The sequence below is a fragment of the Strix uralensis genome, chromosome 2 (assembly GCF_047716275.1).
Source record: "Strix uralensis isolate ZFMK-TIS-50842 chromosome 2, bStrUra1, whole genome shotgun sequence".
NCBI classification, from domain to species: domain Eukaryota; kingdom Metazoa; phylum Chordata; class Aves; order Strigiformes; family Strigidae; genus Strix; species Strix uralensis.
Genome location: NC_133973.1, coordinates 50,890,351 through 50,916,587, shown reverse-complemented (window position 1 = coordinate 50,916,587; position 26,237 = coordinate 50,890,351). Strand labels below are relative to the sequence as shown.

The 26,237-nt window shown below is 37.2% G+C and overlaps 1 protein-coding gene across 3 annotated transcripts in view; it reads right to left on the bottom strand.

Moving 5' to 3' along the window:
- Positions 1–1,561: 1,561 nt before the first annotated feature.
- Positions 1,562–26,237, bottom strand: part of BCLAF3 (BCLAF1 and THRAP3 family member 3) — a 33,607-nt gene continuing 8,931 nt past the window's right edge. The window contains exons 3-13 of one of the 3 annotated variants that reach the window (XR_012627537.1): positions 24,257–24,835; positions 23,248–23,913; positions 20,779–20,957; positions 19,982–20,096; positions 19,722–19,785; positions 18,780–18,898; positions 16,814–16,928; positions 13,052–13,147; positions 8,405–8,560; positions 5,724–6,609; positions 1,562–4,534 (exon numbers count right to left, since the gene is read on the bottom strand). Coding sequence is in view for 2 of the 3 variants with exons in the window: in XM_074858673.1 (XP_074714774.1) it covers positions 6,580–6,609; positions 8,405–8,560; positions 13,052–13,147; positions 16,814–16,928; positions 18,780–18,898; positions 19,722–19,785; positions 19,982–20,096; positions 20,779–20,957; positions 23,248–23,913; positions 24,257–24,835 (2,119 nt within the window). In the remaining variant the exon portion in view is untranslated. Of the gene's footprint in view, positions 6,610–6,810; positions 7,278–8,404; positions 8,561–13,051; positions 13,148–16,813; positions 16,929–18,779; positions 18,899–19,721; positions 19,786–19,981; positions 20,097–20,778; positions 20,958–23,247; positions 23,914–24,256; positions 24,836–26,237 lie in introns of those variants that run through there. The other 2 variants (XM_074858673.1, XM_074858675.1) reach the window with 2 other exon arrangements.

Sequence of the window (26,237 nt, the reverse complement as noted above, 5' to 3'; positions counted from 1 at the left end):
AATCAGAACAAAGCATGTCAAACTAAGTAGAACTGATGTAGCCAGGTTTGAGAAGGAAGATATTTCTGTTGCTATAGCATGGTAATGTTATATGAAGTTTGACTTTCCAGTGCTGCAGCTGCATAGCTTAAGGTGGAGTAAATGGTATAACTGAATAATTTATCTTGGCATGTACATATCAATAGCACTGCTTCTGTAAGAACTCTTCAGGGCTGGTAGTAAAAGTGACAAGGAATAACACAAAGTAGCCATGTCACAATGTCAGTCTTACAACGCATAGGAGAAAGCCAATTTGATGGTGCTCTCAAACAGATTGCCAATTTCAACTATATTAATGTATGGGAATTTTTTTGCCTTCCCAAGTAAAGCAGTTACACAGTACAGCAGGTTGCCCCTTCCAGAAAGTGGGAAAAACTCATTGTAAACTGGGGGGAGCACTGTGGTAGTAACTCCAAGATTTAGCTTCCCATTGTTCCCAAGCCAAAGAATTTCTATAGGACTGATCTTGTGTTCCTGTAGAGCCTACCCCTCAGCTGGGGCCTCATACTAACATTACAATATGGATTATTTGGATACCTTACCTTTGGGGGAAAAAAGCTGAATGAATACTAATCATGATAGCATTTAGAAAAGAAACTTCTCTTTACCTGTTAAGGAACTGCTTAGATAAGCTAAAGAGATGTTTTTAAAGTGGTATCAATGAAAATCAGCAACTGATATGCACTTCAGAACATGATCAGCCACATCACTTCTGAAGACTGTAGTCTAATAGCTGGGAAGCATTATTATTATATCCCTCCAAGTATTATTTAAGCATTTTTCCTGAGGGCAAAAAAGTAACAATGCATCCTGCCCGTAGCTACTCTACATCACAGTAGATTTACAACACATGAAGTTTTGCTTTACTATCCAGTTCAAGCATAACCACCAGATTAGAAATTACCAAAAAAAAAAAAAGACCAAATTATTTACATACAGTGAAGATCAAGACAGATTTGGATTATGACAAGTTTAAGTAAATAATGGGGAAGTTAACTCCTTTCCTTTAATTAAACACTGCAAGTGTATTCTTCTAGCTTCACCTCATTCTCACTCTTAGAATCTATTAGGGGATCTGTGTATTTAACATGGTTATTCTCGCCTCACTCTGATGATACTGTATTAAGAGAATTCTTTAAAATGCACACTATTTTACTGAATGTAAGCTTTGGTAAAGTTAGCCAAGCATGTGCCTTCCCCCGTTCTGGCCCTTTACAGGGCAAGAATCCAAATTTGGCAGAGATGCTAAGTATTTTGAATGCCATAGAGGAGATGGACATACATGCTTTCATTTTTTTTAAGCAACATCTATTTTGTGCTAGTAATGAGGGGAGATTCATATTTTGTGTCTTTGGAAATGGAGCTTCTTTTAGCCAAGAAGGTGTGCCTAGAATGTGGATCAATACTTTAATTTCAGAAAGAAGCAACAAAAGATAAAGAAGCAACAGTGATATAAAAAAATTCAGTGGCTACACAAATCAAGAAAAATGCTTTGAAAAATGACACCAAACATTAATAACTACTGAATCAAATCACTGAATTTATAAGTAAAAATTTTGTTAAAACATTTATTGTCTGTAGAAACAAAATTTACATTGATTTTATATAAACTATGTTAAACATACATATAAACATACCTACATCTTAATATATACTTATGAATGAGGCTTTTAAATATGGGATAACATTGTCAAAAGCACCGTTGTATACTCCAAAGACTACAGACTTAAAATGCATTTGCATTTAACTCCATCTTCAGTAGTTTAAAAATGTCATTTCTTATCCACACTTAGAAATAATTAAAGGTTTCTAGTATCGTGTTTGCATGTGTACATACATGTGCACATACACACATCAGATGGTCTTGTGAAACTACAGTATAAATACGGTCACCATTAATATATTCCTTGGAAGTGGACATTAGTCCACATCCTCGTTCAAGGGGGGGGGGGGGGGGGGGCGGGGGAGGGGAGGGAAGTCCTGCTATTCTTAGAACAAAACAATGAGGCTTTTTTAATTCCATGAAGAGTGTACTTGAACAACAACGGTTTCCACCCTGTCTTTTCCCTCAACAATAAAGACATAAGAGAAGTCAGTCACAAAATAAAAGCCATCTACTACATTATTTACAGAAAATGAAATATTAAAAAAACACGAGATTTAAACTGCTTAGACAAATTTCAGAGCAATGAACAGTGAACAGAAGAAAACTGTATTAAAGTGGCAGGCAGCATAGAGCTATTAAACCACGTGGCTAAATAACTACTCAAATACCCCTCCAATGACAAAAACCATCAGGCACAGAAGGAAGGGGCAGGTGTTATGACAATAGTTTTCTCTGATCTTAACACTGAAAATTTACGCTCACTAAGCTTGAAACAGAACACTTACATATTCATCACTATCCTTAAGGTCTATTAAGGACTCAAGTGTTACAAGTAGGCTTTCAAAGATCTTGAAATGGCTTTTTCTTTTCTTTCCTCCTTCGTAAGGAGGTTGAAGAACCTCCTATCTCCAAATCCTGCAGCAATGGAATTAAGTCTGTCAAGGGCCAGAGTTACATGCAGAGACATCCTTTTTTTTTTTTCCTCCATATTCATTAGGATGCAAGTGTGAAGTCTTCCTTTTAGAGAGCTCTCCCATAGAGAACTTTGTAGATGGCTGTTCGGATGCTTAGAGAAAGGCAAGAGGCATGTTTCTACACAGCATGGGAAAAGATCCCTTCAGAAAGCAAGGAAGTTAAGGGCCTCCCTCTGTTTACAGTCTTGTAAGGTGAACACCGAGAAATCAAGTCTCTTTGCTATAATCTTTAATCATCTTCTCCAATCAACTCTCACTATCCATTTCCAAGACATGGCAGAAAATGACTTTACGACATGTAACAAGCAAGTTTTGAGAACCCTGCCCTTTTTAATGCCACAAGAAAGTGTAATCTTGGTTTTTGTTTTGTTTTTAAAGCAACTAAGTTCATATAAAGAAAAATCAGCATTTCACCCTGAGGCCCTGGGAGAGAAAGGCAGCAGGTAAATCGATAACACAACTGGCGATCAGCTGAATTTACTCCCATCCTCTGCTATCAGTTACCTGAGTTGAGTCAGTTATGTTCAGGTCTCAAGACCATCTAAATCCATCAGGTAAGGTGATTTTAAACATGTAATTATTACAGTTAAGGCAGGCTTGCAGAAGCCTTGCAATGTGTTGCTTCTTACTAGCCCCAGAATTTTGTTAACCATGTGAACTCAATCATCACAAAGTTTAAAATGAGGATTCTAACTAATCTATGGAGAGATTAAATGGATCACCAATATAAATGCTAATATCACAACAACTTATTATTTCAGACACTTATAAGGAAGACTCTAGTCATAATAAATCCATTGCATTTTGGATATCCATTTAAAAAAAACAATTTCACATGTGAAAAATTAGGAATATGACATGAGCATTTAACAGCCATTTCAAGTCAACCAAAAGAAAGGCAATTCACATTTATATTTTCAAAGTATAAAACAAAGCTAGAAAGCTCTCAGACAATCACATTTTTAACTTGCCCTTCCAATGCAAATGCAGTGACAGACTTTACTAATACAACAGACACTGTTTTCCTGCTGAGGCTTACACATTTAAAGTAAGTGGTTATTTTAACAACTTAACAGCCCATGCTCCCATTAGAAACAATGCAATAATCAGGATATTACTTAAGTCTTTGTACAGGTGTTTTCTACAATGCAGTCACAATACAGAAAGGCACCAAGTTATTCAAGTAAGTTGACCTTTCTTCTACTTAACACTTTTTCTTGTGCCTTCACAACCCAATCGGTAACTTCAATACATTATATTCCAGTACAACAGAACTTTTCTGTGCTAAAAGAATAAATAAGCTGATTTATGAGTAGACAAGTCTCTAACTCACAAAGATAAATCTACACAGTAATGTCTCACACCAGGTAACATCAGAGTAGGTGCCTCTAGCACCTAAGTCAGTCACAGATTTCAATTTCTGTATGAATTTTATAAAATAGGAAAGTTATCATGACAGAATCCCAAATTAGTGAAGTTACTGGTAAAGAGTGTGATTTGAGCAAATGGTATCACCTTAAATAAAAGGTAAAATAACTGAAACAGTGACTACATTTCATCATGACATTCATCTTGGGACCAAAGGTGGGCAAGGGGAAAAAGAGAAGTCAGTAAACATGCCAAAACCCCCTTGTTTGTACTATGTTGCTCACAGTTGTAGAAATAAATTACAGATACCTAGTCATGCACAGGTAAAAAAAGAAAGCACAAAGTCAGAGCCAGTCACACTTTTAAACCTGGTTAAAGCAGCATTAACTAACTGAAGTCTGATTACTTCAGCATTACTTCCCAACAGTGTTAGCAAAACTGCCATGGCAGAAGTTTCTTCATGTATCCACTTTTCCCATTTGCTCAGCGAGTTCTCTTCCAGGCTTTAATAAGAACACTGCAGGAAGTTTACAGAAACAGTAGTATCCTGTTGAATAAGACAATATAGCTTCAGTAGTTTGTCCTATATCATACAAGGTTTCACTTCTTACGTGTTTTACAGTGCTTTAGCACATTCAGGAGCAGTGTGAATAGCTTGTCAGCTAGAGGGTAAACCTGCCCTCATCTGCAGGGTACATGCAGCACTCCCCTGCCAGCAGACTGCTCAACTGCAGCTATGCCACATTTGCTTTGGGTTGCCTCACTTAATCTGTTTCAATTCCTTATTTTCATCTTCCAGTAAATCTACACAGGATGATTTTCCAGATTCATCACTGACAGCATCAGTAAATAAACATTTTCTTATCTGCAGAAAGGTGCCTGTCTCTATTTGACCAGGGAATGACTTTCCTTTAGTTTCCCATTTTGTGTATGCGTGTCAAAGTTACTGAAAAAAACTAGCTGAATCATTAAAGATCATTATTTAAACTGAGAACCTGGGTTTTAGAAACAAACCATCTGGTGTTATTGTTGAATGACCACAACATCAATGATTGTGGCACACTTCCTGCCTGCTTATTCCCTGTGAACACTAAGCAGCGCATACCACGATATGAAGATTTTAAGAGACACTATTTAGCTGTTCTGAGCCATAACTACACTTTCATATAGTCTTTCTACTGAGGGCATTGTGGAAAAAACATTACCAAAAAAAGCATGCAGAAATCACATTCTGACTTTCCGTCCCAAAAAAGAGATTTCTTTTTCTCTGAACATACCTCTACCTGGTATTAGAATTCTGATCTACTATCCACAACAGAGACTAGTCTGCATTCTGTATTGCTAACACTGTCTTGGAAGTGATGGAAATAGATTAGCATGCATATATTGTGGATATGGTAAATAGCTTTTTTCTTAAAGAAGAACATCTCTGAAAGCTACTTGCTATGCATCTTTAATTTACCAGCAACAGAAAGTCTCAACAAATCTGTAATACATACACACAACCCTATCATATATTATATATTAAGGCAAAGGCTACAAACAGGAAATAAGCACAATATTGTCTATAGCTGCTTATAAAACATGTCTGGCCATATGAATTTTGCACACAGCATAACTACCACAGTAAGCTTCAGAGAATTACTGGGATTTTGAACAACATTACAAACTATCTGCATTTAAAGCAGTTTCAGTTATGAACAGCTTTGTTAGAAGACATGCTTATAAAAACTTACGTTTCTTGTTTTTCTTGTAATTAAATACTTCAGGCCCCAATTTCAGATTCCAGGAAATCACCAAGTCATTTATGACGAAAAAGATTAGAGAACATGTGGCTTGGTCAAGAATGTCATACACCAAAAAATATAATGAGACAGAATAATTTTGAATACAGACCAACTAATCCTCTACCAAACCCAAGCATGCTTTCAGTGCAGTTATAAGCTACTGCTACAGTACATTACATACCTGCCTGTTACCATTAATTTCAATCAAATACTGAAAGTTCTCCCAACATTCTAACAATTTACAAATGTATATACACAAACTCAAGTATACTATTAAACTAAAGTTATACAAAATACTGTTTTACAGAAATGACTGAACAGAGGTGTAAAATCTATTGCACAACCTAAAAGGTCATTACTTGGAAAATCCTGAGCTAATGTGCTATTACCAAACAATTCAGGCACTTTTTTTTTTTCCTTTTTTTATTACATAAGCAATAAACTTTCAACATATAAACCTCTGGGTATAACAACTCAAGTTCCATCTGTAACACCATGCTTGGAAGAAAAAGTATTCAATAAATAAGACTCCCTTCAATGACTTCTTTACTTGAGACTGGTATGCAAGAGGAACTAAAGGTACATACTACAATGTTTCAGTTGAATACTGTACTTTAAAAGCAATTATTAAAACTGTAAAAAAGTTCTGCAGCATTCCACTACTGAAAAATAAAGTTATTTTTAATCAAGAAAGTTACAGGGTTAGTTCCTTTATCCTATTTTAAGTCTTGACAAAGTTGTCAGAAAATGAACAGATGCTCTCTTTGATGTGTTATCTGTTTCAACTTCAGGATCACACCTCAGTTCAGGTTTCTGTTGCAATATTTAAGTTTCCCTACAGAGAGAAAAATAACATTAGTGTCAAGTTGTAGCAGTGGAAAAAAGCCTCCCGGCTTTCATAAGTACTGTATTATTATAGTATGTAACATACAAGAGTCTTTCAATTATTGATTGAAACAGTCCAACTGTAAAAATGGTACCTTAAAGGATGCATATGCATTATTTCAAAAGAGTGAAATAAAGATGCTCAGACCGGTTTAACAAATCTCAAGGAGTTTAATCCTTAAAACAGGCAAAATATGGGAAATGCCACAATCTCAGGAAGAGTTTTGTTTTTGAAGAATCAGCCAACCAGCAATCAGGATACTGTTACAAAAATGGCTGTGTCATACTTATTCTTCAGGATTTATTTTAATTTAACTCAAAGATACTCAAGTTCATCAGGCCTAAAAATCAATATTCAGATCTTATTATGCTTCTCTAATTCAAATCATAATCTCCAGCAGCCAGACTGTATTAAACATGCTTTATAGGTTCCAGACAAGAACCTTAATACCCAGTTATAGAAAAGCATTAGAAATTAGGGAAAATCTCACTACAACAAAATTACAGCACTTCTATGCCCACTTTACAAGGTCATCATTTTTGGAAAAATCCTTCTCCATCTACTTCCCACCAATTCCAGTTCAATTTAGCCTTCAGAGATCATACTTCTCCGAGTCCCTGCAAATGCAAAAGGCATTCACCAGTATACTTCAGTAACAAGTGACTCATTTAACTTGTCCAAAGTATTTGGTTTTCTTCCTTGTGGTCTGTTTTTGGTTTGTGGTTTTTGGTGGGTTTTTGGGGGGGGGGGCAGGGGGGTGGGGGAGAGGAATGTGTTGTGTGCGCTAGATTTTGGGGGGGTTTTGTAGTTTGTTCCCCCCCACCCCGGGCTGTAAACTTGCAGGTTTTTTGAAAACAGCTCTAAGAACCTATGCTTCTGTGCTCTAAGAAGTGAACTCTAATCCAACTACAAACAGTTATGCAAGTATATTTACTTGTAGCTAGGTGGACACAATTACAAAACAAATAAGAATTTGCACAGGAACACAGAACAGCAAGGGGCTGTGTAAGTCATCTAATCCAATTCTCTGATGTCACAAGTAACCTCATACTACTTTGATCATACTTGATCAATTCTAATAAAGGATTTAGAATGTTTTAACTACTGATCCTCACAAAAGCTGTAAAATTTTATATGGTTCAAAAGTTTTTCTGCAGTTTGAGATTATCCTTGTCCCACACTCCACAAATCAAAAGGTATCATAGAACCAATGTGCCTAATTATTTCAGCTTGAGCTTATCAAAGCATTTTATACCGACATCATATATTGCAGGATGCTTTATTCAGAACAGCACTCCAGTGTGTACTTTAAGGCACATGATTAACTTAAGGTAACATAACAAAGAGAAACACAGACATAGTTAAAAAAATTAATACCCTTCAAGTTATAAAAACCATAGCCTAAGAGCACATAATATTTTTACAGAGGGCCACTTTGTCTTCCTATAAATAGGAAGAGAGATTAGCTGAACTCAAGGAAAGAATACTGAAACACAGGCAACTGCAGAATCTCAGAGGTCACCTCTGATTTGCAATTACCCAAAGGAAGTTTCAGCAAGTTTTCATGGAATAAACATGGGAGGAAATAAGAGTGGAGAACCAGGTTTGCCTGTAAAGTACAAAGAACCAATATTCCAGAAAATCCCATCCAAGTTATTCCATGGGGATTTAAAAATTGGAATGGATCATACAAATATTCATATTTTACAAATGGCTTAGTGAAAAATAAATTAAGCCAACTTACCTTTTCTTTCCTCAAAAATCCATCTCTGAATTTATTAGTGGTAAATCCCCTTACACCAACAGAACGCAACCGCTGGTACTTAGCCTGAATATATAAACCCTTCTGTACTAAGCCTGATTTATAATGGGATTGCAAACGGCCATCTGCAAAGTTGCTCTGTGAGAGTTAGAGAAGGAAGAAAAAAGTGCAAAATGAGGGCACCAAAACTCAATAGTTTATATTTACAGTTTACACATGTAAAACAGTACAGAACGAACAACAGAAGTATGCATTTGCAAGTGTAGAGCCTCTTCCTTTATTTCCCTTTTAATACTCCTCAGACCACTAGCTACCATGTTGCTCAAAAAACTGCTGTATTGTACTTACTATTTAAAACATCTGAAATTATCTTCCTCATAGAACAAAGTAAACGTATTGTACAACATCTTAACATTTTTTCAAACTTTAATGAAATTAAACCACCATCAAAAAAGTTTAAGACAACACCTCACTGTTGCTAACAAATTCAGAGATATCAGGCCTGCAGTGCGCACACATGTTGAGACTAAAAAAGTCATACTAAACAGAAGTATATATATTTTTCCTATAGCTCTGAGATCTTACGGTCTGAACATACATTCATTGCTCTATGCCTTTGTTACCTCCAGACTGGAATGCTGTAAACTAAGCAAGTGTGGGACCAGGTGCAGAGGCCACAGAGACAACAAAAGGCTTACAGGTGAATGGCATTATACATACACAGAAAGAATATAGCAAGATTAACACTGACAACAGCAGTTAAAGTTATAAAAAGGTTTTCATTCCTGAGCACTCACACCTCCAACAAAATATGCAGTAAAAGTCTTTAGAGTAAGAAAAGTCCTGTGTATCATAATGTCTCAGTTCTCCAGTACTGCCATTTTAAGTTTTCCAATGTGGTCCTGACATAAAGCATTCATGTATACATTCAGCCTTTAAATTTCAAGTTTCCCCACCCCCTCCAAATTTAAACACACAATGGCTTTCCAACTAAAAAAAGAGAAAGCCTCCAGACTGTATAAAATTCTTATCTTTTACAAACACCTTTAAAGTGTAGGAGAGAACAAAACATATCACAGAAATAGCCCTTCTTGAGCATGACCTAATCACTTTGGTGAAATCGGTCTCCTTTTGATATAAGGATCACTTCAAGAAAAAAAATCACATGCTCTGAGGTTGCAGTAAGTTTGGTACCAGTTTTTCCACTGTGTTTTCCACTGTGTGGCTGGTGAACAGCTAAGAACGGACTGCACAGATGTTCCTCTATGCAAATGCAGAGGTTTTATTACTTCCCAAATCATTTCACCCACCTACTACATAGGAGATTACTAAGAAGCTGGCCCCATCAGTCCCTCACGGTTACTCTTACAGTGCATGTAGGCAGAGGACACTTGCAGAAGGCTGTTAAATGCTAACCCCTTTCCTGAAAAGTATCAGAGTCCAGGCACAATACAAATAAGTGCAAGTAAATTCTTGAAGTAGAATGCCTACCATAGGGAAAACTGATTTTTAATCAGTTATAATGATGGATTAAGCCCCTGAACATAGTTAAGATTAAGCATTCCCATTTCCCCCCCAGCTGCTGTGGTTCTCTGCTTTGACAGAGGTGGCTAGAAAGGAGGCCTTAGCGGTCTACCACTGCATTTGTATGACAACAAGCAAAGGAGCAGACTGAGTAAGAGATGGGAAAGGTACAAGATACTGAAAATGAGATTACACACAGCCTAAGAGTTTCACCCCAAGTACTACATGTTCCATAAGTGGGCAGGGAGGGGAATAGCAGTATTATTAATGTTGAACAGAATCAGCTGTAGAGAAAGTTAACAGACTATATATACATTTGGTATGTAGGCACTGCAGTCACACATAGCTTAGAGCAAAATGAGGTCATCTAAGGTGTGTGGAAAACATCAACTTCTGGTCTCAAAGTAAGAAAAAAACTGCTAAAGTGACATTCAGTTTTACATTAAGACTATTTTATAAATAATGCTAATGACAATGCCTGTGCACCAATGACCTCAAGCTCTCAAGTAAGTCCATATGAGCAAATATATGCCACCACGCTGGGTCTGCTGGGATGGACTCAATTTTCTTCACAGCAGCCCACATGGTGCTGTGTTTTGGATCTGTGACACCAGTGCTTTGGCTATTGCTGAGCAGTATCTGCACAGAACCAAGGCCTTTTCTTCTTCCCCTACTCTGCCACTCAGCAAGTAGGCTGGGGCAGGGGGCAGCAGGACTCTGGGAGGAGACACAGCCAGGACAGCTGACCTAAGATGAACAAAGGAATATTCCGTGACATATAACCTCCTGCTCAGCAACAGAAACTGAGGAGAGGGGTTTTGGAACAGGCAGCCATTGCTTGGGGACCAGCTGGGCATCAGTCAGCTTGTGGGAGGTGGTGAGTGACTGCCTTTGCATCACTTTTTTCTTCTTCTTTCCTTCAGTTTATAAACTGCCTTCATCTTAACCCATAAGTTTTCTCACTTTTGCTCTCCATATTCTCTCTCCCATCCTCCTGGGGGTGGAGGGGAGCTGAAGGGAGAGCAGGCAAGCAGCTGTGTGGTGCTTAGCTGCTGGCTGGGGTGAACCCAGCACAGCCATTAAGACACTGAACTGTATTAAACAGTGAGTGAAGTTTAGAACTGAAGATTACCATGCATGTACCCACTTAAAGGTTGGCTTAGTGGTTCACTGCAAAGTGTCATTACAAAAAAAGACCTTTTAAGTTTCATAAGATTTCTCCAGATCCTTTAAAACTGCTGTTTTAAATTTTTTTTTCCCCAAGAAGTTTAACATACTGCAAAGCCATATGTTTTTTTTAAATACTTGAAGAAAAGCTACATTTTTGCTTACTAAGTTAAAATTCCCCCATTTTATATACCAAGAAGTAGTGTGGTGTGATTTGTTTATTTTTTTGACAGGACAGGATGGCAGGGAATGGGACTGTGTGCGTGGTTTTCTGGTGTTTTGTTTGTATCTTGTTTTTTTTAAATAATCAGCCAAGAAAGTCTGAGTGCAGGAGATAGTCAAATCACCTTCTTAAGTAGGTTTCAGCAACAGCATGGGAAGGAAGAACACTCTATGTTATACAGGAAGAAATTAAATGTAAAAAAAAAAGATGAAATTAAGTCAATCAGCACTGCTGTTTCCATGGCACTGATAAATGTGCTATACACATACGCAAACTGCCATATGAGTGCATATGCTCTTTTCCCTACAATATTAAAGCACCATGGGACAGATCATTGGATACAGCAATATTCAGACAATATTCATATATACGCACAATGACAACTTAGGTGGACACTTTTGTGCTTGCATAATCTCCAGCAGAACTGTAGGCTGATGTAAATGAAGGCAGTCTTCCATTTTCTTTATATTACATCAACTACCAACACTGCCTCAATGATATGGCAGCCAGTGCTAAAGATCCCTCCATCCCCTATAGGCTGACAAGACAGAGGAGATACTGATTAAGAGGCTATGATGTCCTTAAATGTTAAAATAGTTATATCAGGCTGACACTTGAAACTTGTTATCTTCAGCTTGGAAAAAGACTTTTTTTTCAGCAGAATAAAGTTAACATTTTTTGATAGCGTTAGCTTAGCTATCTGACTACGATTGACTGGCAAAGCACACCTAAATGGGAGAGCCTGAAAGCCTTTTTATCCAACAGTTATGTTTAGTTGGGGGGGGGGAGGACCAAAACCACATACACCTACAGTGCCCACCCTCAAAATTTCATCCAAAAATGCAAGCTACTTCACTTAGCCATCAAAACTTTACTTCAACTTCACTATCTACAAAACAGGAAAGATGACTATCTTCTCTGTGTGTTATTTCACTCCTGAGAACACATCTGTTAAATAAGCAGGGATAATTTTAAGGTAGAAAATTAGTGTAAGTTGTTCTAGACTTGAACAAAGTAGTTTTACTTTTTTAATATAAAGAGCTCTAACTGAATCCATGCATAGCATGCCACTGTCTGCAGAAAAGGAAGTGTTTTTGTCTTTTCTGCTGAACCCATGATACATTTTACAATCAAAAGGCATCAGAAAGCCACTGCACTACCCTGAGAAGCACAGTTGCCCGTCCCTTCACCATCTTGAGGCCTGAAGAATAAAGCTTTGCAGTTTAAATTTTTTTTAAAAATCATAGATAGCAGTATGCAGGGTATACACAAGAGATTAACTCCCCAGAAATTCCTATAGGGAAGGGCTAATAACAGTAATACAATTTTGAAAGCAATACAATTCACGTCTCATTGTCTTGCAAAATAGTTCAAGCTTCCACACGCATTGAGTGAAGGAAAGAAAAGTGACCAGCTTGGTCTTTTGAATAGATGAGCTTTCCAGTCATTGTTCAATTTTTGCAATTCTCACTCTCAACTTTTCAATTAACTTATTTCAACTGCATGGATATAATACTGGACAACCCTGCTCAATCCATTGCAAGCCATCTTACCTACTGAAAGCTAAGCCTCCCATTGTTTCAATGGGAACAATTAGGCTATGACAACACTAGTTTTCATTGCATTTAATACCTTCAAAAATGTGTCTCCTGCTACTGAACTTAACAGAATCGAATCAACATTTTATGTAACATCTGATAAAAGCTGATCTGTACCTTAAAGTGCCTTCTGATGGGTCCTGCATTTTCAAGGTGTCCTCTAATGCGTCGGTGAGGGTAAGTATCACTTGGTTTTGAAGAATAGTAAGAATTCTAGTAGGAAAACAGACAGTTATTATCCTAGTGTTACTAAATTATTCAAGAAAACCTACAAAGTTCCCAAGTTATACTAACAAATATTGCAACCGTTTCATTCTTGTAGCATTTGACACAATGACACTGTTTGAAGGAACCAGAGTAACAGGAGCACAGGGCCTGGAGTCCAGGCTGGCTGAAGTGATGGCAGAGCCCACAGCAGCCAAAGATGATACAGATCATCCTACTGGAATATTATCCTCTTGGAGAGATCTAAGCAGGTAACAGTGCAATTAAGGTTGTTCACCCAAGCTTCCCACAAGAACTGGAAAGCTCTGTGGAACCAGTATCTACCCGAGTATCCATAAGACCAAACAAAACTACAAAATTTACTTTCGTATTCGACAACTATTCTTAGCTCTGGCTTACACTTCAAACTCTTATTCAGTTTTCCCCTGTACTGCTGCGCCCCAGTAACATATCCCTCATTTTAGGATGTTTCCTATTTAAAAAGGTGTGGTTAACCCAGCACCAGTGTTCTGGTGACTCATCAAACCACTTAAACCCAATGCATTGTCCTCTGAACACTGCCTTTTAGACCTGGTCCTTACATTTTTCAAGGTGCTCGGTAGTGCTCACACCTGAACTGTACTGTTCTGATACAAGGCGCTCTGAATAGCAAATTCCAAACATTTGCCCTCTCACAGAAAGCAGCTACAAGCAGCCTTTTACTTCATTCATTTTTGTTTTTCTTCGGCTGCTTTCAACTTTACTAATATTATATTTCCAAACAAAGTAGTAGTGGATACAGTCACACAGCTCTGAATTTATAACAGAAAGCCTATTCAACACAGAAGGGATACATGTGGCTGAAATTACAGTTGGCTGCTTGGGTGCCACTCCACTTAACCCCACCAAATATTAAAGCAGTGCTAGCAGCTTACACATACAGAGATTGGGCTTGAGCTACTGCCCATCAGGATAAGCTCTTCTCCAGTTGCACCCAGTCCTGAAGAACTCCTTCACAGAAAGCCATTCTGAGCACTCACGTAACACACCTACATGTCACGGGAAGTACCACACTACTGGAGCTAGCTTATTCAGCTGAATTATTTGTACTGCCTCAGATATGAGTTAGCTGTGTTAGTGATCTGCTCTGCCCAGGAAAAATTACTCTTTTTGCATTACTTTGTATATTGAGCATTAGACATACTACATAAACAGGAAAACAAACACAGGGAGCATAATAAGAATTAAAAGACAAGAGAAACACAAAAACAGAAGGTATGCAATTAAAAATTGCCAATTAATGTACTGCAGGCACATTCACAAAATGTCTGTAAGCCCTCCGAGCCAGGTGGTGAGCACTGATTAATTCCACTTTTACTGACAAATGTGGACAGCAAACTAAAGTATTTTATCTTCCCACTTGTCTGCAAACCAGCTCCTGCATGGCTGAATTCATGAAGAGTCATTCCTTCTTTAGGATGCCTTGCATCTGTAATACCCATCCTTCACAGCTACTGTTGGTTATGAATTGATTACTCCTCACTGCAGTGAAGGACTTTAAGAAAATGCATGTTTGCAGTTCGCTATTAGATATCAAAATTCAGTCTTCCTGGATCTTCAGGACATCTAACAATAACTCAGTTTCTATTTCAAACTAACCCCTTTTAGTTGCAATTACTACATTACTGTGGTGGGTTGAAACTGGCTGGATGCCAGGTGCCCACTAAACCACTCTATCACTCCCCTCCTCAGCAGTGCAGAGGAGGAGAAAATAAGATGAAAAAAACATATGGATCAAGATAATGGGAGTTTAAAGCAAAAGCAAAGGCCACGCACAGAAGCAAAGGAAAACAAAAAAATCTATTTTTTACTTCCTATCAGCAGGCAATGTCCAGCCACTGCCCAGGAAGCAGGGCTTCTGCATGCATAGCAGTTGCTCCAGAAGATAAAACATCGCAATAACAAATGCCCCCCTCCACCTCCTTTCTCTTAGCTTTCATTGCTGAGGAGACATCATATGGTATGGAATATCCTTTTGCTCAGTTTGGGTCAGCTGTCCCAAGCCCTCCCAAGACCTTGCCCACCCCCAGCCTACCAGTGAGGGGGCAATGTTGGGGAGAGCGCCTTGATGCTGTGCGAGCACTCACTGCTCAGCAGTAGCCAACACACTAGTGTGTTATCAACACCTTTCTAGCTACTTCCACAGTTACTTCCATAGGACTGCTATGGGGGAAATTAACTCCAACTCAGTCAGACCCAATACAGTTAATGAGCAATTACTACTTGTTTTTGGGGACTTCAATCTTAAAGTCTTGAGCAAGTAGGTTTTTTACCATGAAAAACTTGTGTTGATTTACACTGAAAGACGCACTGTTGTATCTGCAAGGCAGCTACATTTCAGTGATAGTCAGAACTGACTACATAAAAGCTACTTTTGGTGGACCTCAAAAAAGTTTCATGGTCTTTTGGAACCCTGTCCATAGGGGATTAATTGCAACATATAAGAAACAGCAATTTATGTTAGTCTTCTCCAGAAAAAAGATATTTTAGAATTATACTGCACACATTAATAAAACTTTCCTGATCTCACCCCTTCCCCAAGTTAAACAAGCACAAACACTTGGAAATAAGACTTATTTAGAAAGAATTTTCAAAAGAAACAAATTTATTTCTACTGAACCTAATATAACTGTCTTGCCCATTTCAGTATTAAAAGTACATCACAGAAAGACAGTGTAAGAAAGAATAAGTGCCCAAACTAGCTTTGATAAACACAGTATCAACACAGATAAGCTATTCTATTGTATAACATTCCATTCTCAAGAACATTTCTATTTATTTCTGTGATTTGTTCCTCATTTTTATTTGTTTTTAAAATAACAGCCTTCCAGAACATTTATCATAATGAGAAACACCGTTTTAGTAACAATGCCACCCACACAAGATTCACATCTTCCCTTCCAACCACTGACAACTAGAATGCAGAAGAGTATTCTTCTCAAAGTGTTCAATATTAACTCAGGTTATCTGCTCAATAATAAGGCCTTCCATATTATAGTTTAGGTAGTACATCATTAAGTGGAAGAAATGCATTATTAGGTACAAACTTCTTTTACAAAGCCACAATACAAGTTTTTATTTCATAAAGCCCCTTAATTTCAGTAAGTCATTCTGAACCTAAAATTTAGTTCAAAAGTTTAGTTTGACCTATTCTGCTATTCAATAAGAGATCTGAAGTTGATCACCTTATTTCTGGACTAGTTAAGAAAATATTTTGATTTCACCCAACATACCAATCTAAACTAGCTTTCTGAAGCAACAAATCCATGGCCAACTTGCTGCTAGGATATAAAAAGCAGTAGCAGAGTTGTTACGGAGTACTGCACAGGTATGCAAAAGCAAAATTATTTTTGTTGTATCAGCATCTGGTCATAAAAGTGTTCTTAGCTCATTTGTATTAATCTATGCTTCAACAAATATCTGAGGAAGTGCTCTTGCACTAGAATTGTGAAGTTATGAGTAGTTTTATTGTTGAGCAAAGTCTGAAGATAATGAAGCCTCACTTGAAATTTAAAAGGTCAAGACATCACAGATAGTTAAATTTACATCAGCATAGACAATGAAAGTAATAAGAACAACAGATTCAGAAGCTATTAATTCTACATTTAGGCTTACCAGGTGAGGTTTCCCAATAAATTTCCTGAAAGGTGGCTTAATGAACCTCATAGGCTTTTGGAAGCCATCAAGTTGAGAGTTTTGTAATTTTGAAAGACTGCAGCTTTGATGGTTCCTGATGGGTATGTGTGAGAGAGAAAGAGAGAGAACAATTAAGATCTAAAGCCATAGCATATCAAACCCCTGTATTCTAAATAACCTTAGTCTAGCATCTGTATCACTTAGAAGTGCAAAGTGACTGTTTTTAAGTAATTTTTTTCTAGGACATTCAACAAATTACTAGTCCTCTGATTAAACTTAAGACTAAATTGCACAGAATTACATAGGAAGCTGCATTCTCTTATGCAATGACAAACGTAAAAGATACTCTACTTTCTTGAAATCCTTGCTATGCAAGTCAGGTTTCCTTGGCTCACCCAACTAGGCCTGCATGGCTGGTCATTGCTGCCCTCCGCTGGTTGAAACGCTTTCTGCATTTCAGCAGTTTTATACTCTCTTTACAGCTCCATAGTACTTTCTATTTCATGAAATCCCAAATCTGGCAGAAGCTCAGATAAACACCTAAATGCTCCAGTTTCATCCTCAGCAAGAAGGGTGCTCTGGCTTTGGGCTCTTGCTTGCTTGGGTTTTTTTACTGAGCACATTGCTAATACAAATATGTTCATAAGCCTCTAAATAAAACATACACTATGAAAACTAAGCACCAGAAGTCAAAATTCACAGTTCATAAAGCATACAGAAACAGTTTTCATAGCTGCAAAATAAATTACTAAGGCAAAAATAGAGGCACACTGGACTAGTTAAGAGGCATTGAGTGTATCTCATATGTGAACTATAAAGAACTCCTGATCTCAGGAAAATCCTACCAATTGTCCATAACATTACTGCCCTCAGCCCACGTTACTCTGACAGTGTAACCCCTTACCACATCAAACTCCAGGATAGCCACACTTATTAGAGAAATTTGAGCTTCCCGCTTTGAGCGGCATACACAAGAAGTAAGCAGTACAGTAACTGTGGAAGTGGCAAAAACAAACCCTTCCCAGATAACCAGGCCAAACATACACTAAAGACATAGCCCCAGTTACATAAAAGGCTATATGCAACAGTCCAATATTTTACTGTTCCCCCCCTCGTCATAACTTTTACTTTTGTTGTTTAAAGAATCTCCAATACAAGAAATTTCTTTCGCATCTTCACAAGTCAGTTTTCCCAACTATGTGGGCATTGCCACTATTTGCCGTTATAGACTGCATTTAAAATGAACAGCAGCATATTAAAAGTGATCTGCAAGTCATGACTACAGTGTAGATACATTTCATTACATTACAGCAATTCTTTAATCAACATTTCTTCTAACACAACTAAGTCAAGTCATCTCTCTAATCAACCTCACAACATCAAAAGTGAAACAGGATGACTGAGGTTAGCAAACACCTCTGGGGCAAATGCCTTTAACAAACCTGTTGGAGGAATTCATTGCAGGAAAAAGCCATTTCAAAAATCTAGCTTTTCTTCATAAAATTCTCCAAGAATCAGAAAAACTCCAACTCTTTGTTGATATTCCACATGATATTACAAAACAACCAGGGCAACACAACAATGTATTCATCCTAGAATACTTTTACAAAACTACAAAACACCAAGAGAATGTTGTTATACAGCACATCAAGGAGCTCAAAAACAGCTAAGCATCTTTAATTTATTCCCCTCTTCCTATTCAGTGCTACAGCTTGAGCTTGCATTTCGTTTTTTTTCCCGACTACAGCTTAAACTCTTTCAAGGTAACACTCCATTAGAGTGGTTTGCAATGTACATTAGTTGAATTTCAGACCAAGTCAAACTTACAAGGACGAACTATGAAAAAGAATCACAACACACATGAATGTAACTGTGAAAGGGTCAAGAAATGAACACACAGAAGAACTACAGGCTTTGGCCAACAAGATTGTTATTCGCTAATTACCTTGGAGTTACATCATCTACATGAAACACTCTCTCATCTTCATTCTTCAGTCTCTCTTTTCTTCTCCTTTCTATATCATGCCGTAGATCATTTGGATCTTCTAACACTCTCATCATGTTCTAATTAAGAGGAAGGGTTAAAGTCAAGTTAGCTAGTAATAACTAAACACTGATGTGATTATGTCCTTCAGGGGATGCATCCGGTATATAACCTTGTTAATGTAGTTCAACTATCTGCACACAGGATAGATGCACATCAACCCAAGGACCCAAAGTCCAAAACAACAACAAAAAGTAGTCCCAAACAATTACTCTTTCTTGGACCATCTTCCTTTTTACAAGTGTCCAAACAACAGTGAACAGAGCACTGGAATTCCACATGGAGTTGCTAAGGCAAAAATAGTCACATGAATTCCAGTAAATCTTATAGTTCTACTATTCTTAAGTTGAATCTCCACATATATGTACTATAGAAAAAAATGGTAACTAAATCACAATAAGCATAGCTTGAAAGGGGAAGACAGAAAATCTTATGTCCCTGGATGAAAGCATTGAATAAAATAGCATTCTGAGGAGTTACATGGATAGCAGGCCATTCTAACATTAGGGTTGAAGGAACATTAAGGCTTTTTCTAATATCAGAGGGGAAAAGCCACATGTCAGTCACCTACTTAATATTTACACTATTTAAAAACAGATAGGGGTCCAAGCAGGAGGAATAACCACAGTTCAGCTGCTTTGGAGAACACACCTCCATTTTACTCATCAGTCAACAGTATATTTGCACCATTGTGGTTATCAGTGCATTTCTTTCAAAATAGTCAGAATTACTGATGGTCTTCAAAACATGTAAAAATGATGTTCTAATAGCAAGGGGAAATGTTGTTTACATCTATATAATTTTAACTTACTGCTTGCCAGAAAAGTTAAGTAATCAAGATACCTGGGGAGATTCAGATTGCACAGTTCGTTTGTTCTGAAGTTCTGCTAGAGACATGTCAATCCTCCTGGAACACAAAAATACTACATAAAACAAGTGCCATCACCATAAATAACAAAAGCATTATTGACCAACTACAGAATTCTTTACAGGCTATGGGCAGGTAGGTTAGAGTCAGTGAAAAAACACTTTACATTGTGTAAAGTCTATGAAGATTAACTACCTTAATGCAAATAAATTAAGGCAAAAAGCACATCAATTACCTGTGAATTTCTGGATCCAAACATATTTTAACTTCATTCATATCTGCAACTGGTTTATCCTGAATTTTTGAGAACCGTTCATGTAAAGTTATGTCAGAAGCTGTAAAATAATTTGCTGTGAAGAGATATTAAATATAAGAATGTTTATTTGTAGTAGTTGAAATGCACAGTGGGAAACTGTATCTTTTAAAGATTAACTCTTAAAGACACCAAGATAACTTCTGAGATTAAATTTCAAACTATTTCTACTTGCAGTTTAACATTCACATATGAAAGATTAGGCCAGCCCAAATCAGACATCATTCTTATTTAGTAAGATTAAGCTCATTTAGAGTGTTAACTATTTGTCAGGTCTATTATGGTAGTACTCAAATGACTAGAATCTGTAAATAAAATTTAATACTGAACATGGTGCAGCAGTCTAAATGCTAATCTGAACAATTAAAAGGAACTACATATAACTAGGAAGTTGTGACTTCCTAGTTAAAGGAGCAAAGCTCCTTTTTTCCTCTCTTGTTCCTAAACAAGCAGGTTAGTCTTAAGTAGTACTAGCATAAAATCCTTTTGACCTTAACACTCCACGATTATGCCTCTATTATGGACTGAGATCTTACTATCATACTCCACCCAACCACTTTAAATCCTCAGCCTACATTTTCCTTAAACAATACGGAATGAAGCCAAAATACAAATGAAGCCAAAGGCAAACACCTGAGATTTACAAGGACAGCACATCTAATTCATTTAATAATCATAAATACATAAACACATACATATACCCCAAATATTACAGCCACCTTTAACTTGATGGATAATGGTGATTATTTCCTGAGTAAATTCTCTTGATGGGTCATTTTCAACATTTTGTGTTACAGATTCCATGTGCTCAAACACTGGATGAAAATTTTCATTTTTCCTGCCAACAGCGACCAGATCATGGGACATCTGTCTCTCTGTAGTATGACTAGAGGCAGTCCTAGAATAAAAATTTGCAGATAATTCACTTTAAAATAATTCACTCTATATGAAAACTTCAAATAGACAAGTAGAACAAAGGAATAAATTAAGAAGTTAATTCTAGGAATAAATGATGAAACTGAAATCTCATTTTGTTGGGTTTTTTTTAATTAAAAAACCTCATAAGGCCATAAGAAAGAAAAGCTATGATAAAATACAAAGAGGTATGACTACACTCTCAGGAATCCTTGTTCCAGTGAAGTTCACGATACAAAATTCGTGAATTTTAAACTTAATTCATCTAGATTAACAAATAAAACAGACAAATGAAGATCCTAATATACTACTTTAGTATAATTCTGGAAGGCAATTGTGTGTGTGTCTGTTTATAAGGAGCTACCAGATAATGTTCAAGAACAGTCCAGAGATGTAAAAATCTCACAGCATCTTTGGGAACTGAATCATCACTTGAGCCTAGTGAAACAGCTTTACAGTGGCAATGTGTGAACCTAAGAACATGTTTAGCATCTTTTTGTCAAATTTTACTCATTCTAAGTAAGTTTACGCCCCGAATGGTTGCACTGCTGCTTAAGAATTATTTTGACAAGGAAACTAACACTTTAAAAATCCTGCTGTTGTTGTTGCAAGAAAAATGCTTGTCATTTGGAAAGACAAATTGAGGACTCAAACAGCCCACATAAAAGCTTTTAGGATAAAGACTGTTTACTGTGCATTCTGCAGTGATTATGTGCCTGCCCATCCTGTATTTGAAGCAAACAAGACTAGAAATTCATACAAAAATGGTATCAGAAATAGCCTCTAGCAGGTGCCAGAAGTCATCTATTTTGCCCCAGTAAACTGGAAATAAATGCATGCAAGAGGGAATCCAAACAGCCTCAACTGTAGATGATTTGAATTATCTACCTGCTCCCCAGGTTTATAAAGAAAGTATTCTTCTCAGCTGTGTCATTTCAAGTCAGGTGTTTGTTAAATGCCTAAAGTAGATAGCACAAATATTCCCAGTCATCAGCTTCTGTAAAATTAGTGGTTTTGTCTTTAAAAAAAATAAAGTATTTAGCACTTTTGGCTGCAAAAGCAAACCTTCCAGACATTACATTAGCTGCAATCACTGTAATAGTTTCTTCAGTCTGCAAATAATTACCACATTCATCATGCAAGGCTTTCAAAAACAGTAGCGAGAGGCTACTAGATAGAGGAATCGTCCTGTGGGCTTGCAACAGAACCCAACAATAATTAAGTGACATTACTTTCCTTAAACTGTCATTGAGAAAGTTAAATGCATGTCCTAGACAGGGGAGGGGGCAGGCATTACTCCACTTTCCTCTGTCTTTCATATTAGCCCCTTATGTGCAGGCAGCAACTTGTCTTTGTAACCCTCTATTGTATTACATGTATCTGAAATACCAGAAAGGGAAAAAATTGATATAGATGTTTTATTTAGGACAAGAGGCAAAATACCTTTAAAATGAAGGCTGATCATTTTGGATGGGAAGCTATTCCCTTCCAAAAGGGATTACTGTCATTATATGACATTCTTGCCTGCAACAGCAAGGCAACAAACCAGAAAAGCCTGCAAAAATCTACACAAGCCAAGCTGCTTACCCTCTACCATGTATCCATCATCTAGATTTTCATAATATTACCACTTTTTTCCAATTCAGCCAGCACTGAGAATGCTAAAGGGAACCACAAGTATTACACAGAAGACAGACAGAAGCAGACTCTACTGCTCTTCAGTTCTGATGCATCAACAGATTGCCACTTTATTTGTTACAACAATAAACAACATAACCCATGGATCTCTAACTTTTTGACAGCTTTATTGAACTTCAGATCTTGAACATCTGAATGTGTGCTTGAGATTTATGTAATTTAAAGGTTATCTGGTTTTTAGAGGAAATGGGTGACTCAGTCAAAAAAATTACATCATATTCCAGAAGAAAGTACAGGACTAGGCTTCTCTACTTTCATTGTTTTGGTTTTAAATAAAAGTAATACATTTTCTTATCAAAAGCAACATTTAAGTACAGGTTTGTATCAGGCATATGGGCTCTTTGCACTTCCTACTACAGCTGCATGAAATAAACTAGGGGATTTTTGTTTGTTTGTTTAATAGAGGTAGGCTGTAAGTTTCCAGCCTGTGTAACTTAATTTTTTAAAGGAAATAAAATTTAAAAGGTAAAACCTTAGTTTGTCCTTGTTACTGCTTAAAGAAACGGCTTTCCGCCAATATTCATAAACTGTAAAGAGACAGGAAGAAAGAAGAAGAGCTGAGGGGAAACCAATACCTGTACTTGGTCACCATTTTCTTCATATCCACTTTGATTGTGAGACGTTCCCTCCTACAGTTGACATCTGACATTTTCACATCTGAAACAGTATGACTTGAATCATGCTGGCTATCGGAGGAATCTACTTTTTGCCTGAATTCCCCTTCTTTCCTTACTCTTTCCTTCGGTTTGTTTTTAAAAGATCTCAGATCAACCTCCATTTTGGAAGAGTTAACACAAGCATTGCAGACCTTCTTTGAACTACATTTAACAGGTACTTCAACGTGCCCTTCTTCAGTCCGTCTCGCTCTTCCACCACTAAAGTAATCTAACTCTTTGCTATTCCGGACACCCTTAGAAGAACCATATTTCTGGTCTTCCTGCTTCACATATTTCTGAGCTCTATCGTCTGAAAAAGGCTTTTCCCCATCCGGATGCCTGCGCCGCTTGTGACTGTACTCATAGGCTATCTTTGTGACAGAACCCTCCGAGTACTCCCTTTCAGCCGATCGGTGGGACTGGGCACCCAGATTTCTTTGCTCCTCCTTTTCTTGGTACAGTGGAAAAGAACGTTCTTGCTTCCACTTGGAATTTCTTGCTACTTCTCCACCGTCATACCTCTCCATTTCTTTAGCCCTTTTGGACGTGTGCCCATATTCTCTGTAATCGTGATCTTCAGGATACCTGTGTTGACATAAAGCAATTTACACTTGCACTAGAGAAGAAAGCGAGAACTTATATGTGCAGAATGTTGAACAGCAGAATGCGTGGCAAGTTAACCCATAATCCCTCACGCCAAGGTACAGATGTGCAGGGGCTCTTAAGAGGGAAATATTATCCTTTCATACTCTAGCCATCATTATGATTTACTTAAAAGACAAATACTTCACTACTACCAGTCGCCCATAATTAAACTACAAAGTGGCCAACGTGTTTCAAGGTGGGTATCTTCAACTATAATGAAAACAGACTTTCACTTGAGGCTTTACACCACAATACCCAGGTTTTAATTATTTTATTCCTATACCTCTTCTGTAAAGAGCTCCTGGCCGTAAATTCATCAGAAACTCTTCTGGGTGACTGACCATACTTCTCTTCATGTAACCTCTGGTGCCTCAAGTCATCTTCATGCCATTTTCTTTCAAGTTTAAATGAAGCCCCTAATGGTCTATGAAAAGGTTTCATTCCTTTTTCATTTCCAGTGACTTTGTAGTGCTCAAACATGTATCTTTCTTCCATTTTGTGTTGGTAAAATGGACGATCATGCTCTTTATATGGTATTTCTGAGTATTTTGGTGGTAACTGGCATCTCCTATTGCTTTCAGTTCTTTCAGATGAGTGTGTTCTGTAGGGTTTATGACTGTAAGTATCTTCCATGAGATTTCTTTTCAGGTTTGGTGAAGGTGACCTACGTTCATATATTCTCTGGTGGTTATTTCCATGAGGTGCAAACCTGGAATTGCTTTGTCCATATTTTTCATCTTCTGTTCTCCAAGGCATAGGTTTCTTTGGGTCCTTACGAAAGCTTTTATATTCACAGTCATAATTAATATGAGCATGCCTTTGCCTATGGTGCTCTGGACTCCTAAATGCTGGAGATAAGGACCTAAGGCAAAAATAAAATTCACTTTGAGTAGTCCCATAAAATTGAAACAACCTCTTCATGAGAAATTCTATTCCCTAAGGAACATTTAGTATACAATTTTAATCAACTGGTAAAAAATTAAAAACACAAGCCAGGATATTCAAAGTGTCACTTGCCTGGCTAGAGTATCAAGCTTACTTTCACTCTGCTGAAAGTTTTCATAGTAAAAATACCCACTCAAAATAGTAAGACAATCATTTTCTCTTTGCATTTTTCCATGTAAAACTAAAAATAATTTCATATATATGAAGTTTCCACTACATTGAAAACAACTGTTATAAACATTTTCACACTTCTCAAGCATTCTCTATCTTTTTCAGTGCCAAAAGAAAAAGGGGAAGGAAAAAAAGCATACAAAGAGCCGCAAAAAAATTTTTAAAAAGAAAAAAACCTTTTCAGGTTTTCTTTGCATGTCAAAGCAACCCCAAAAACTGATTGAAAACATTATAAATTATCCTACTTAATGTCACACAGGTAGGCTTTTCCCTGCAGAAGAGACCAAGTTTGAGAAAGATGTTTTGGTCTTCTTGTATAATTGTCTGTACATATACACACATGTACACATATGCACTTCCACACTTATTGCAGGTTTTGCTATTAAAAATTTCAGTTGCTAAGATCCACCCAATCGCATCACTCAGCTTTGCATTTTCACCTACAGTTACAAAAAGGAAAGCAACCTGTGAAGAGTTATTTCAGACAAAATTTCCTTAAAAAAACAGCACAAGCCACTAGGAAGAACCAGAAAGTAATCCAAGACATAACAGTTCTACTCGTATTCAAATATACACTCTACACTCTCAACACACTTTTTAATAAAACCATTGAAAAATATAAATTGAAAAAATTCAAGGAAGTCACTTCTGTACGCATATTGTAAATGTACAATTTGGTGTAACTATCTGCTCCATTTCTGCAAACGAGTTCAAACTCAGAACCACAGATCTTCATAAAACTCCAATGGCTAACTTCCAATAGCACCCATACTGCTGCTGCCATGCCACGTTGTTCTGGTTAAGGCTTGCATTTTAATGAGAGCTGGGGCATTCGCCCCTGCCCTTCACTCAAAGGACATATTCACAACTATCAATCTAGCACAGAAGTAGATAGGATTTCTTTTTAAAAACGAACAAATAAAAACCCACATACATTTTTCTGTGTTATCCAACCAACTCCCTTGGTCTTGGTCATCACAACTTAGTCTGTTTAGAAAAGCAACCCAAAACCATCAGAAAAGCAGCTTCAAGCTCTTGAAAGTTTAAAATTGTATTCCAGCCTCCTAGTTTTAACATCTCAAGTTTCCATTCCAAGTCCTAAAAATCAGGCAGGTAACTAGCAGCATGAAGTAACCTGGATGTTATTC